Source organism: Barbatula barbatula (genome assembly GCF_947034865.1).
Source record: "Barbatula barbatula genome assembly, chromosome: 17".
Lineage (NCBI taxonomy): Eukaryota > Metazoa > Chordata > Actinopteri > Cypriniformes > Nemacheilidae > Barbatula > Barbatula barbatula.
In genome coordinates, this window is record NC_136780.1 from 9,220,017 (window position 1) to 9,235,669 (window position 15,653).

General features: G+C 40.5%; 1 protein-coding gene across 2 annotated transcripts in view; it reads left to right on the forward strand.

Annotated features, from left to right (window-relative positions):
- vps13d (vacuolar protein sorting 13 homolog D) overlaps positions 1-14,819 on the forward strand; it is a 38,355-nt gene extending 23,536 nt beyond the window's left edge. For both annotated transcript variants that reach the window (XM_079477847.1, XM_079477848.1), the window contains exons 52-69: positions 268-391; positions 1,061-1,296; positions 1,414-1,516; positions 1,617-1,774; positions 1,874-1,982; positions 2,069-2,239; positions 2,327-2,431; positions 2,591-2,740; positions 2,905-3,054; positions 3,180-3,273; positions 3,360-3,508; positions 3,702-3,836; positions 3,951-4,118; positions 7,566-7,698; positions 7,794-7,986; positions 11,017-11,148; positions 11,773-12,013; positions 13,572-14,819. In XM_079477847.1, the coding sequence (XP_079333973.1) occupies positions 268-391; positions 1,061-1,296; positions 1,414-1,516; positions 1,617-1,774; positions 1,874-1,982; positions 2,069-2,239; positions 2,327-2,431; positions 2,591-2,740; positions 2,905-3,054; positions 3,180-3,273; positions 3,360-3,508; positions 3,702-3,836; positions 3,951-4,118; positions 7,566-7,698; positions 7,794-7,986; positions 11,017-11,148; positions 11,773-12,013; positions 13,572-13,703 (2,683 nt within the window). In that variant the 3' untranslated portion in view covers positions 13,704-14,819. The remainder of the gene's footprint in view (positions 1-267; positions 392-1,060; positions 1,297-1,413; positions 1,517-1,616; positions 1,775-1,873; positions 1,983-2,068; positions 2,240-2,326; positions 2,432-2,590; positions 2,741-2,904; positions 3,055-3,179; positions 3,274-3,359; positions 3,509-3,701; positions 3,837-3,950; positions 4,119-7,565; positions 7,699-7,793; positions 7,987-11,016; positions 11,149-11,772; positions 12,014-13,571) is intronic.
- Positions 14,820-15,653: the final 834 nt, after the last annotated feature.

A 15,653-nucleotide genomic window follows, 5' to 3' on the forward strand; every position in this document is an offset into this window, starting at 1 on the left:
TTCACGTATCCTGACGTGTCAAACAGTAGGTATCAATAAGCTCTTCTGGGAATTTCTTGCATTAGTAAATCGTGAACATGCGTCAACGGCTGATTCTCGTCGCCTGGTGCGAGTTTGTGTCTATTCGCATCTTTATGTAAATTGTTTGTGTTATTTACTTGCTCAAATCGCGTTTGTTACGAACGCGATAAGGTTGATTCAAGTACTGTAAAAGCACAAGTAGAACAGGACGATAAAATTATACTGTCAACTTTTTGTTTTCCATAGGGACATACTGGGGAACTGTTTCTTCTTACGTGCTGAGATTTCTTTGAAAGGGGCAACACATCAGATCTCTTTCAGTGACACTGACCAGCTGCCTCCACCCTTCCGCATAGATAACATCTCTGAAGTAAGTCCACAGAAGATATACGCTATTAAAGATGAAGATGAAGAACGATTGTCGGTCTGTATTGCACAATTTTGTATTGATACTTCAAATCCGCATTGCATTTCTGAGATGATTTTGACAGTTTTGCCCGAGTGATTCCAAACATCGTTCATACAGTATGTGCCAACCATAATGTATATAGAAAGTCTTTCCACGTTCCTCTTTCTTCGACCCGTAAGCTAATTTTCCCTTTATATAATCCTTCAAAGCTTTTAATTTACTCTGTGAGACACCATTCTAGCTATTACAAAAGACAGATATAAAGCTTTTGTAGATTAAAATGGCTAGCAGCCTTGTCCCAGACTAGATCATATATTTCTCCCTTTTCTATGTGTGCGTCACGTCTACGGGGTTTTCTCAAAGTGATGTGAGCTCCAGCATGACTCCAGCACGTTCTTTTTTCTCTTTAACACTTAAATGTCAGGTCTTGCCGACATGATCGGGAAGCATCAGTGGTTAGTGACGCTGCTCTCTGCCCTGGACCTTGTTGAGAAGCCCACTACTGTTGTCCCTTTAATCAAACTATTTGGTTGCTATCAGGACTTTGACCTAAGACAATCTGCTTATATGACCAAAGTGATCCTAATGTAACATTTGAACATTGTTGAAAAGTTGCCTTCTCTATTCCAGGTGCCTATCCAGTTTTGGCAACATGGCGTGGCTGACATCAGGCTACATACCGAAGTAAAACCAGGAGAATCGCTCGACTACGCCTGTGATGAACCCATTCTTCCCCCTTACATCACTCTCACTGTGAAGGGAGCTGGATCTTCAGAGGTCACCGCTGAAATGAACTCCTTCAGAGAGTACAACAAACTCTACTACGAGAACTTCATCTACATTGCTGCATCCTTCACATTCTCGGAGTGAGTTCTCCACCGTAGTCTCTCCGTCCGTTTGTTTTTAGATTAAAAGGTGATTTCGAACTGATTTGTTTGTAAATATTAGAACAGAAACAGTCAAGGCTTTTCATTTACTAACAGAGATGCAGAAAAGAGGCCAGTGGGGAAGAACCGTGACGTCAGCTGTGCTGAACTGGTGCTGGACATAGAGACCAATACACAGAGGGTCATTCTGAAGAAGAAGGTCTACTTCTGTTCCTTCTTATGTTCTGTTTCCAGCATTGAGCTTAGCACTCTGGGTAAAAACTTCTCGTCGGGTTTCATTTATCTGTTTATCTGTTTAGGAGCCTGGTAAGCGCTCCCAGCTGTGGCGGATGACGGGAACAGGAATGCTTTGTCACGAAGGCTCCTCTCCTCCTCAGAGTAAACCTTCTCAGCCTCGACCCCTCTCTTCGTCTTTAGTGCTTGACGTCGCCGGGCTGGCTGCAGTAACAGGCAACAGGTTATAAGACACCGAAGATACCTTGTGCTGTCTAATTGAAGTTTAGAACAAACATTGGTGTGCGAGTGTCATTTCTCACCTTGCATGTCTTATTTTTAGCTATGAGCCTCTGATGTTGAGACGGCCAGACAAACGCCGCAGCACCACCCAGACATGGCACTTCAGCTCTGGCATGTTGACCTGTGGTTTATCCAGACTGGTCGTTCAGGTCTGTCCATCAAACTCGGGACACTCCTCGTTTTTATTTTCAGTTTGAAATAAAATGTTGTTACATTACGGCATTTGTTGTTGTAGGCAAAGGGAGGAGTTTCAGGGCTGTTCGATGGTGCTGAGGTGGTACTGGGTCCAGACTCTTTTGATGTGGTGATGGCACCAGAGCAACAATTTATCAACCAGAAAATGAGGCCTGGCTCAGGGGTGCTGTCTGTACAGGTCCTGCCCGATGGGCCCACGCGAGTATTACAGGTAGGACAACCCAGGACGGTATGCCATTTGGAATGAAATGAGAGTTTCTAATTTTTCATACCTTCTAATATAATGCATACATTTCAGGTCAGTGATTTTAACCAACGACGCATGAATAGACTTTCGCCTAGCACGGAGGAAAGCTTGAATAAAGAGACCACAGAATCGCAAGTTCATGACGAGGAACTTGAGGTAACAAAAAAATGTCTTTAACTATGTTCGTACTGCAGATTTACTGATGTAGCATCTTACTTTGAAAATGAACAGTTTGTCTTTAATAAGTAGTATAATGCAAAAGAAAGATTTGCATTTGGTTGAATATAACTTCCTTATCCATTTTCTTTTCCATAGGTGTTAGTGAACCTAGAGGAGGGAATGGGCCTATCACTAGTAAATAAAGTCCCTGAGGAACTGTTGTTTGCCACCCTGTCTGGCATTGATCTGCACTTCACCCGCACTGCTGCCAGCGAGGTGTTAGAACTAACCGTGGGAGACATTCAGGTAAACAGACACAGAACTTAAAAGCACAAACACACTTTTGACATATTTTTCAGATTTGTGGAAATGAATCAGCATAAGTTTCACAAAAACAGATTCACTTGTGCTCCCCGAAATCATTGCATTCCCATTTCAGACGGATGTCTTTACCGTTTCATTTGTTGCAGGTGGATAACCAGCTCCTGGGTACCACTCACCCTGTCATGCTATGTGTCACCCCAGCATCCAACGAAAGCGGTGTTGTGGACTCGGGTCCAGCTCTTCAGGTCAATGCTGTTAAGGTTCCAAGCAACCTCATGCTTACAGACCTTTTTAAGGTAAAACATTCAGGCATTCATTTCTACAAACATCTGTGCATCTTATTCTTTTGCAGTAAGGTTTTGTGAAACGCTATCACCCAGCTGCAAGAGTTTGATTATAGATTGTTCTCTCTGTCCTGCAGCATCTGATGGTTACAGCACGCCGATATACAGTCATCATTGAGGAGAAACTTTTGTTGAAGCTGCTAACGTTCTTCGGCTACGGACAGACAGAGGGTGTGTAGAGGGATCCCTCTGCTGTGTACTAAACGTGTAAAACATAGTTCATTATGCACTGACAAGTTAACGATTTTGTGTTTCAGAGGTGGAAAGGTTGGATGAAAACCTCCACGAGAAAGCCAGCGAAGATGCGGGAACCCCAAAACGCTATTATTTTGAGAACTTGAAGATTAGTCTCCCTCAGGTTAAACTGAGTGTCTTCACCTCTCATAAGTTGCCCCCTGACCTCAAGGTACAAAAACCACAACAAAAACAACTGCAATTTATTGTCTAAATGCTGTCATGGCTTAATGGGTTGCAGTTACAGTTTCATAAGACAAAAAACACATAATCAAGTCCTGTTGTCTAAAGTTTTCCAGCTGGCCTTATAATTTGTATAATATGGTGCTCTGAATGCGTCATAGTGTCGTCTGTTTTCTCTACAGGCCTTGAAGGGAATACTGGGGTTCCCACTCATTCGGTTTGAAGATGCAGTCATTAACATGTACCCCTACACTCGGGTCCACCCCTATGAGACGCAGGAGATTGTTATCAGTGACATCCTCAAGCACTTCAGAGAGGTAGGAAACAACGGTGACCAACAATGAGAGTAAAAGCATCGTGTTGGTACCCTTTAGTCTGCGATCGCAACTGTGTGATGTCATCTCCTCATGGATGTTTTGATCTCCTTTTAGGAGATGATCAGTCAGGCAGCCCAGATCCTGGGCTCAGTGGACTTCCTGGGCAACCCGATGGGGCTACTGAATGATGTCACAGAGGGCATGAATGAACTCATCAAATATGGCAACATCGGAGGACTTATCCGCAGTGTGACACATGGTGTTTCCAACTCTACTGCCAAGGTAGCTAAGTTCACATGGTCACGTGATCTGTGTCTCACAATGCATGATTCTCTATTTTGCTGAAGTATTAAGTGGGAATATTTAACCAGCTACTTCAAAATGTGTGATGTATGATGATAAAGACAGTCTGTTCAGCTGTATACTGCAGTTAGCAAAGGAAAGGAATTTGATCATGTCATATCTAGAAAACAATATGAGAACGGCCTGTCCTCGTGCACAAGGTCTGTTTATGTGTCAATTAGAAGCTTAAGTTGTTTATTTCAGTCTTGTTGAACATGTTTTTGAAGAACAATCCAAGCACTTTGTCTGAAACGGCGCTAGAACAAACCACATGTTGTCATTTGATGATTTCCAGAAAAAGAATGGGAACAGCATTGAAAGGTCAGATGCACGTCAGATGCACCAGCAGAGCAATCAGATTTTCCTCCGAATATGCAAGGTTCAGATGGCTGATTAGTTTTGGTTCTCTGTAAACAAGCACGTTAGTCAGCGGAGACGTTTTAAAAACCATCTCTGGAACGTTCTCATGGTTTTGTGACTTTGTGTGTATCTCAGATTTGAGCTTGAGCAGATGGACACATGATTGATGAGCTTGGTCAGCGTTGGTGTGTGTGAGCATGTGTGGTTGCAGATGGCATTTTAGCACAGCAGCGATGTTTGTGTGTGGTCAGACCCGACTACCTACAGCCAACTCTCAGCATGCCTGTCGCTCCACAGCCCTTCACCTCCGGCCAGCTCTTTGTGTGCTTTTCCTCCTGCACTCTCATGTACATTGCTTTCACACCGACCGTGCTCATGCCAGAAGTACTGACGATTTGGGACCTCCAATCAGAGAGCTTTCCAATTCACACTTGACGTTTCTCACTTCTCTGCAATCTTTGCCGCCGGACTCTCACTCCCTCACACAGAGCTTTGTTTTAAGCCAAGTTAAATTAATTTAAACATGGCAAAAAAAAGCACTGAAGTCAATTTCTGTGACTGCAGCTCAAATGTAGCAGTAGTGTCTTGTTATAGTCTATTGCAGTAACTTGGTGGACTGGTGAATGTAGTCTTAAGTTCTCTGGAAAAATGTTTTTCCCTGTTGGCAGCTTCCGTTGCCACTAACACAATTCCTCTGGAGCTTACAACAGTTTTAATAAAAGTTGACTGTGTAAATCTTTATTGTGTTTGTACAGAATACAAGTCATTTTTTCATGGCCACCCAAAATTTCTTTTGAAACCTCTGGAATTCTTTGTTAAATTTACTTTATGGGTACCTGAAACTTTAAATCAGACTTTGACTCGGACTTTTCAACAAAGAAACAATAAAGGAACAGTTCACACAAAATGAAAATTATGTCATCATTTATTCACCGTAAAATTGTTTCAAACCTGTAGATATTCTGTTGTTCTGAAAAATGATTGTAACCGAACAGTTCTGGGGCACTATTGACTACCATAGTGGGATGTTTTTTTACTATAGTAGTCAAAAAAGTTTGGTTTTACACAATCTCAAAATATATTTCAAAATATATTTTTCTTTGTTTAATAGAATAAAGACATTTACACAGGTTTGAAATAACATGAGGGTTAATAAATAGGTTTGAAATAACCTGAGGGTGAATAAATAATGACAGAAGTTTTATTTTATCTCTTTAAACTGATTTTTCAATCCGTGAATTTTATTCAGATTTTTGAACTGGTTTTACCTGTGTCTATTGAAACAGGCCTTGAACAACCTAATACTGAGATCTATCATGTTTCTGCCAGTTGCCTCAAGACAACCTCAGACCATTGCCGCACCGAAGCGTTGGTCTCTTTAGAACAAGATTTTATCACCAGCTTTTACGCTCTTTCCCGTAGCCCGTCAGACCTCAGTCACCCACTTAATGACAACCGTACCATGATTTCATAAATCTCGTTCTGTTTTTCTCACACATACATACTCAAACACGTTCTCACACACGTCTAGAGGCCCTGTTTTCAGATAGGACAGGCTAATGGTGTGCCGGGGGGGGGGTGTTAGGTGTGGGGGCCATAAACTTGAAAGTGTTCTGTTCCGCCTCTGCCTCCCCTAGACTCATATCTGGTAAATGTATTGGTATAATTTCACAGCCAAGCTTTTTTTCTGAAAGAGAGGAAGGAGAGAGAGAGAGAGAGAGAGAGAGAGAGAGAGTGAGGAAAGAATCTGAGCTGGCCTTCAGTTGAACTCATCAGGGACTTTGCTCGGAAGGGTCATCCCAAGTTCATGCCTGACTCTAGCTTGAGCTCTGCAGAATGTGCTTGTGTTTATACAGTGCTCGGGCTGCAGTAGGGAGCTCGCTGGGCCTGTAACACAACCTCACATCCAGGAGGCACCTGCAGGGGACCTGTGGGGGGCCACTCTGGCAAAGTCAGTTTAACTATGCCAAGAGGGGGGGGAAACCACCCCATTAGACAAATTACAGCATGATATATTTGACAGCTGGATGTGACGGTGTGTAAAATCAGTTATCTGTAAAGTCGATATGTTGAAGGGGTTGAAAGCTGTGGTAATTGCCCAGAACGTGATACATTGTAAATATTGTGTCAATTTCTGTGATTTTAATGACATTATAATGAAATTTCTCATGAAATGTAGAATAGCACATTATTGTTTACTAAAGGAAATTTCCAGTGTTGTTTGACTGCAATCTATAGTATAAACATTTGAAGAGTTTCAGAGTTTCATTTCAGCCTTTTCTTGTAAGATCAGTCATTCCACACAGAGAACCAAAGTAAGTCATTGCCATGTGCCAAAATCGACAGTCACCTCATTCACTGCAAGGAGTCTGTGATTTGGCGGCTTTTCAACTAAATGCACAATTATTCCACTTCACAATTATTCCAGCATCTGAAGTTTTAAAGCCTTGTTTAATATACGAACCGTAGAAAGAAATAAGAGACCATTACAAATTTTCTAGCATTTCTAGATGTATTGTGGCCATTCCAGTCCAGGGTCTGTTGAATAAAAAAAATTCAAAACTAAGAAAGACTGACAGCATGACAAGACACATAAAACTGATACAAATCCAAGTGATAAGATTAAAAAAATTTTTGTTTTACAAATATTACTGTTTTATTGCTTAGAAGGGACTATGAACTTTAAACATTATAGAGCTTTTCTGTTATTTTGATCTATTTCTCCAGTTTTCATTTTCTGCAAATAAATGCAAATAGAAACAATATTTTTATTTGACATTTGGGAGAAATATTGATTGTAGTTCACAGAATAAAACTGATATAAAATGATAATTCTACCTAAACACACACCTACTGTATACAGTAACAGTAAATTCTGATAATATTCTTTTAAATGTTCTCTTCATTTCTTCCATGCGGTATATACATATAATTTAAATGTGTAATTAATGTCAGGTTCTTTCTTTCTTTATGTCTTTATTATCAGTTTTCTTTTCTATTGTTGTAAAAGTTTATTTTCCCTTGCAGTTTGCAGGTACCTTTGCTGATGGACTGGGCAAGACAATGGACAACCGCCATCAGACTGAACGAGAGTACATTCGCTATCATGGAGCCACCAGCGGAGAGCACCTCGTGGCAGGGATTCACGGTCTTGCTCATGGTAAACCACAATATTTGACCCTCTATATTCTTTGTCAAAATATCAAATGTATACACAAAAAATTTGGCAACTGGATGTTGTGCTTTGCTGTTTAGGCATTATTGGTGGCCTGACCAGTGTCATCACTTCCACGGTGGAGGGAGTGAAGACCGAGGGTGGCGTCAGTGGATTCTTCTCAGGTCTTGGGAAGGGATTGGTTGGCACGGTGACAAAGCCTATGGCAGGAGCTCTGGATTTTGCTTCGGAAACGGCACAAACTGTCCGTGACATGGCCAGCGCTAACAACAGGTACTTTCTGCTCGAATGGAGGAATAGTTTAGCCAAAGTCTTATTCCTAATCTTAATATTCTTCCAGTTTTCAGCACACCCTTCACCTTTGTGGTTCAATGTTTCTAGTACTTAAAACTTTGCATGACCCCTCTGTAAATGTGCCTGTAAATCCCACCTGCCTTTTGATGAGTTTAGCTTGTGGCTAGCGGAGCTTTTCACTAATGAACACCTGCTAATGATCCAAAGCACGGCCGTGAGAATTTGCCCACTGTTTTAAGAGCAGCCTTTGGAGTCTCACCTCCACTTCATCCTCTAAAGCCAGCAGCACTACCTGAGGTTTTATGAGAGGGGCCCAAAAACAGGTCATATTACACAGGCTGTCTGGTATGTAAAGCCATTTGTTCATCATATGTATATGTGTGACAGGGAGTGTTTGTGGTTTTACTGCTCCAACTGGAGAAGGAAGGAGCTTCCTGTCCCCTCGCCATTCCCAGTAAATGGGAGAGAAGGTGTGTGTGTATGTGTGTGGAGAAGGGAACTGCTGGTGAACTGTGCTGGGGGAGTTGAAGGGAGAGGTATTCGGAGCGTGCCTGCCACATTGCGGCCAAGAGTTCAGCCAGAGTTCACACCAAAATTGTGCAGGATGCACGTTACAGCGGACACCGTCTGACCCAAGTTCCCCTTAAGTATAGTTTTATGGAGTGATATTTGTGTTTTTGGTGGTCATGAGTGTGACTTGTACACGCACCGTTAGATCGCAAAAAGGAAATAAATAAGTAAATGAGAAGCAGACTGTGGCGCAGTCAAGAACAGTGGAAGTGTCCACACAATCTTTTTGCTCTCCTGCCCTGCTAGTGAACTCACCCTCCCACTTCAAATCCCTGGCCCCCAGGCCCCCCCCACACACACATACATGCACCATTCCCAACTGCACTATGCAATCCAGGCAGCTTTCCAGAGGCAGCTCAATTACAATCCCAAAACAAAGGCAAAGAAGTGCTGGGGGTTGGCGGAAGGCAGCATGAGGGGCTCAGACGTTGACCGAGTAGTTTTACCTTTAGCTGTCAGTTTAGTTTGAAGAGCATGCGTTTTTTTCTATTTCTCAAGAAGAAATTCCCCTCATGTGGTTTGCCTCTTGACTGTCAGCTTTGGAAAAGACGTCAAGGTAGACTTGAATGCCTATGAGACGTTTTGGAGAACCTCGGATACCTTCACAGTATAACATCATAGTTCTTACCTGTTTCACTTTTCCCCACTGTTTTAAAAGGGAGCTTGTGCATGTCTTGAACTTTTATTTTTGTTCATTATAAACAAAAATAACAGGTATTACATTGAACTAGAATAGGCCCTTTTCACATGACTTCGCGTTAGCGAAGGTTCTAGGATAAGTACTTGAATAAGTTTTCTGTCAGTCAATAACGTTACATTATATTAACATGCCTAATACTAAACACAATAATAATCTTACCGATGTCTTGAACACTCGTATTTTCAGTCACTCTTGTTAAATTCTAGCGTGAAGGCAAAGCGGAAGTTATGATACACTGCTTTGCGAAAAGGCGGAAGTTGAATGACATTATTGTAAAAAGGGCATATAGGTCAGTCGACCCTGCGATGACCCAGAGCCAAAGATAAGGAAAAAAAAGCTATTAGTCAGCTAAACATGAGACATGCCAGATGAACAAACTAGATGTCTTACCACAAGTCCCCTTGACAGTTTTTGCTTTCAGACCAAAGGGATGATGGCCTAATTTCACTTACACTCCAACAGACATTTTTTTGTTACTATGTCTGTGAAGAACCGAGTTACACACCTACAGCAGCCTTCCACCCTCAACCCTTTTCGCTCATGATGATCATTCTCGAAAAGGAGCGAAAAGTAAGAGCTGTTTGTTTGCACCCATTGACGGCTGACTGGCTGGGCTCCAAGCCCTGTGCCTGACCTAAAGTTGAACCCTATTGTTCCAATCCCACAATCGGGTGCAGGGCATTGTGCTTGATCGCCTCCAGAGCAGTGAGTGAGGCTGGAGAGAGAGAGAGAGAGAGAGAGAGAGAGAGAGAGAGGGGTTAAGAGTCTCCCTGGGTCTATTACAGTCCTGTCATGCACAGGGCCAGATCTCATGACTTACGGTTATGATTATGAACCGTGGCTTTATGTCAAAAAGAGAGCCAAGTCAATGTGGAAGTTCTGGCTTGGCTTAGGAAAAAACATCACAATTTCATGTCATAATAAAGTAAGCAGTGACTTGAGAATATTTGATTTAGTTGTAATTTTTATAATAGTTTAACTCCGACTAACACTATAATTCATCTGGTTGTTCTTGTTTTTTTCTTGGCACGACATCAGAAGAGTTCATGGCGAGTTTAGTTTTCGGCTTCGTTTTGTAGGTTTGCTTTGAAATGCAACATGCCGAAGTTTTGCTGACATAAATAAGCAAAAACAGGATTCAAGTTCAGAGGTTTGCCCGTCCTTTGCCCTGTGTCCCTTCTTTAGCTCTTGATGAACAGCAGCAGCTGCATTCGCCCGAGCTTCGGTGTAAACCGAACAGAGAAACGCAGTACATTGCCGTCTTTGTGAATCAACTGGAAACCATCAGCTCTAATCAAATGCCTGCTGGCCCAGATTCAAGCCAGATGTAGGAATTCCACTTGGCCCACCAATAGTAGTCAAAAAGAGGGGTTGTTTGCAGGAGAAGAAAGATTCGAGCTTTGCATTGGCACATTGCGCCTCGTCTGCTGAATTTGCACACCTAAAACCAACACGCTGGGATTGAAGGTGAAACAGAGTTGAACCATATGATATGGTGGCAGGATATCACCTTAACAGGCATAGCAGGAGTCTGAGTATGTGGGTTATTTGGATTGTGGCACAACATGTGTTATTTCAAGAGACACTCTTTAACGGGAAGCGGGGGAAAGAGAAAAAAGTTCCTGTCTTTCCAGTAAAAAAGGTGCTTCATTCCAACTTGGATTCCCCGGAGTTTAACTCTCTTAAGGCTGTGGGGTTTGTAGATAATGATTCTTGTGTGTTTTGTATCCGTGTTTCAGGCTGAGCGTGCAGCGAGTGAGGAAGCCGCGCTGCTGTAAGGGCCCTCAGGGGCTACTGCCCCGATTCTCCTCCCTACAAGCAGATGGACAAGAACAACTCTTTTACTTAACAGACAATATCCACTCTGAATAGTGAGTATCATGTGTGACGGTAAAGTCAGTACTTCAGTCAGTTTTAAAAACAAAACCTAAAACATTTCAAGCTAATTTTCCAGATGGTTTATCTAGTTGAAGTATACAAAACTGTAGGGGTATTATTTTTAGACTGTGTACTTTGATGTGAAGCCCCAGGACATGTTTCGCCTCTCTAAGCAAGACACAAGACATTTATCACTTAAGAGGCTAATCCATCCATATCAGGAGACCTCCTGCCGGCCCACCTGACCTCTCTCCTTAGAGGTGCCACGCTGATCATTACTCTCCTCAGCTGTAGCCTGCGGATAGCCGTCTTGTGCTCTCTAACACACACTGAGACTATACTGCGTCTCACTGTTGTGCTACACTTCTCTATGAATCAAATGTATAATCTTAATCTGGTTTTATTATTTAATAGGAGTATTCAGTTCCTAACTTCACAACAATTTAATTTTGACCATGTTTGCTTATGGGCTCCCGAGCAAACCTGTGAAGTAACGCAATCCATATTGAATATACTCAGACTTACTAAGCCAGGACACAGGTCTGCGTATCTCTTAAAGAGTAAAGACAGCACACTGATATACGCTGTAAGCAGTTAATAATTTCTGTCTTCTATAGTTTCATTGCAGTGGAACCCATAGACACCTACTGTGTGCTGATCTCCTCCAAAGTGGTGTACTTCCTCAAGCCTGGAGAGTGTGCAGATCGCGAAGCAATTTTTCTAGAAGTCAAATACGATGATCTTTATCATTGTCTGGTGTCCAAAGACCATGGGAAGGTATATGTGCAGCTTACAAAGAAAGCTGAAAACAGCAGTAGTGGAGTGGCCATCCCAGGTCCCTCACACCAGAAGCCTATGGTAAGAGACATGTTGAGTTTTTTTGGCACTTAATATAAATACGATACTTTTTATCATCAGTGCTTAACCATGTTGATCATTAGTTTTAGGTGATCAGAATAAATGGCATGAAATATTTCTTTGATCTGTTTTTTATTTTAGGTTATTGAGGGTTACAGCTTTTATAACCTTGTAACCAAAAATGGGACATACTGTTTTTACACAAATGTTCTTTAATTTGTGTGATTTTGTTTTTAACAATAGACATTATACAAACACGTAAATGAAAAGACATGGTTCCTACGCGTTTTGGCAAAGTATGGAAAAGTGTGGATTTTTATTTGATTGTTCTCCAGGTCTGGATTAGTATGGAAAAAAGGAAATTGAGTCTCCAGACTATTGCCCATCCGTTTTTCTAAAATATAAAATCAAGAATTTCTGATGATAAATAGGCCTATATATTTTTATTAAGTTAGAAGCATGTTTGGGCGCTGCCAAAGATCGCCGCTAGACCAAATCTCCCGGAGGACTGTTTGCTGTGATTGGATGTAACGCAGTAGACAGCAACCGAGCCATTGAGAGAGAGAGAAGGTAGTGGAAAAAAAGATTGCACAGCAGTGGCGGTTCATGGAGCCTCTCAATAGTTCCCTGAAGTTACTAGTCGCATGGGGCTGCAGCAAAACAGACAGATTGCTTTCTCCCTCTTTCCAGTTTGCACTCTCTTGATGCACGTCATTTAAATAACAAACCTGAATAAAGGCCAAATGTAATATCCTATAATGCAAACTTTCAAACGTTGAAACGCGACAAAAACATGACCAGACCTTCACTAGTTCATCCTAAAATGCATGGCTTTGACTCAGGCTAATCACAACCTATAAATGCACCTAGTAAAACAACAATATTATTTGCAAATATTTCAAACGCACCAATGAATTCTTGTTTGTTGATTCTCTTTCTATATTATTATATATTATTTTAATAAAAAATAAACAAGTGTCTGCAACTTTGTAATTTGATGTCTGTCTGTAGCTGCACGACGGAATAGCCCTTAAATCCAAACGCTCTTGAAAGATTGTATTTCAATCTGGTAATATTTGTATACAAATATAAATTAGCCATGTGTTTATTCATCCCTGATAAACATAAAAAGACAGACATGGCTTTGCACTGAACATGTCTTGGTTTGGTGTTAGTACATTTGAATGAGGTATAGCTAAAACAGTACACTGAACGTTTGGCAAAATATTATAATAATATACATGTAAATAGTTAGATATTTAAAACCATCTTTTTGATATGTTAAACACGGGAAAATCTTCTGGGAAGTCTGTATGTTTGAGTCTGGAAAAGTATGGAATTTTCCAAATGGAAAATGTGTAGGAACCCTGAAATAATAAACCTTGTTTAAGCATGGTTTTAATTTAGTTCAATTAAATCATTTAAATCGGTGTCATTTAGTGTAGTGTTCAGGTAAAGTAACTTTTCACTACATGACACAACATCTTATTTGCATCTGAAGGTTGACTTTTGCAGTCAATATCTGTCACTAATGCCTCAATCTGTTGTTCCTCCACAGGTACATGTGAAAAGCGAGAGCCTTGCCATTAAGATTTCACAAGAAATCAATTACGCCAAGAGCCTTTACTATGAACAGCAGCTCATGCTGCCTCCCAGTGAGATTGAGGATAGTCTATTATTGGAGTCTTAACCAAACTGCCCCACAGGGTGGTAGGTGTTACTCGCTCATTTTTCAATGGCCATTTCCTTTTTTTCCTGTGTCTGCGGAAGGACCGTAATAAATCAGCAAAGCGTGATCACCCACTTAAGCCAGTCTACAGGATGTGCTCACAGCGTGTGGTTTCTTAACTGATGCAAATAGTCTAGAGGGTCGGCTATAAACCCTGGCAAGCACAGATTTAAATATGAATATTTCAATATGCAAGTGTTTTAATAAGTTCTCTTGTAATTTTTTGGTTTGTTTGTTTTACAGTTGTTAATAGAATAACCGGTGTTTGTCACTAGATGTACACAGCTAGTCTGACACTGTATATGTTTATGTATAGATTCTATATGTACATACATAGAAGTTCACTAATAGGACGTTATCTGCCATGTATATAAAATGTTGAAATTTATTATATTGAATGAAATTAATTATGGATTGCTGTACAAAACTGCCTTTATTTCACTGAATATGACAGTAGAGATTATGAATGAATTGCACTGATGTAAGGGTAGAGGACATTAACACACACACAAACATACATGCACAAAACACAGAATTGTAAATACTGTCACCACTACAAGCAATCCTTCCTAAAAACTCCTTTGTTTTCCTCTAAAATGAATTTATTTTTTTATTTTCTGTGTAACATTTAATTTAAAATCTGACATGTTGCTTTATATCTCTTGCTTCCCTTTTGTAGTCCGTCTGTAAGGTTGTTTAAAAATCCAAGCTTTACACATGAAACATTTAACACAAATAACATATTGGTGTTATGCAGTACTTAAGATACACTCCCATTTTCTGCCTTTTATGGATGAAGTTATTTCTCTTTCTTCTATAGCACAAAAAGTCAGTTCATTTTTTCTTCGTTTTTCAGTACTGATTAGTATATTTTAACGTGTACACTAGGTAAATGAAGATTACTTTATTTGGGGTTGTGTAAATTTGGTTTTATGCTCGCATACCCACCTTGTTCTTTTTGGTATTTCACAATGAGTTGTTTCACATATAACAAAGTTGTGTTTACTCTTTTCTTTTTTTGATGAATTGTATGCTGTTATGATGAGCAATAAATACTATAATTTTGAGAGGCTCCCCAAATCCTTATATTGCGTTTAAGTGGTTTCCAAATACACTTGAGACACCAAACATCACGCTATCACATATTGAAAAAATGTAATAAATTGTTACCTGTCAGCAACGGCTCTGCTATCAGCAAGATGAACTTGCATTTGCACAACTTTAAACTGGGGACTGGTTTAGAAAATCTTCAGTTTAGGCTAACCAGTTTTTAATGCTGTTTGTTTTACCATGGCATGTCTTTAACCAAGTGACTATTTTTGCAATAGGCCGTCACGTTACTGTTCACTAGAACTCGATTTGGATTTCGTGCCACGTGTAAAACATGCGCGAGCAATTTGACTGAATTTTGACATGAATTCGAATTCATGAAGCGTATTTTAGCTGCTCACGCAGTGTTTGTACCGGGTAAAGATAAACAAATATATACATCCTACAAACAAATATATAACAATATAAATATATAGAGAATAAGGTAATATATCGAGAATTAACTATGGTAGTACTTTCAAGTAGTCAACATTCTTCTTGAATGACAGTGTAATGTCAAATCACGGGTGTCTCGGTCCACACACATTATAATAAAATGGAGATACTAGATTGTATAAATGATGAATGGTGCCTAGAATAAGTTGTGGCATTAGAAATATACAATCACAATAGGCCTACATAAACTATAATTATATATTAATCTGAATCTGATTTCTGTACAGGCACCCTTGTGCACTACCCATGCTCTGTGTACTCTATGCAATTCTACTTATTTTCCACCTGTGCTTGGTCACATTAGATCGTTCTTTTCCCTGGGCAAAGAGTTCATCGCAGGGGGAGCTGTCTGTCCAATGGCCTACT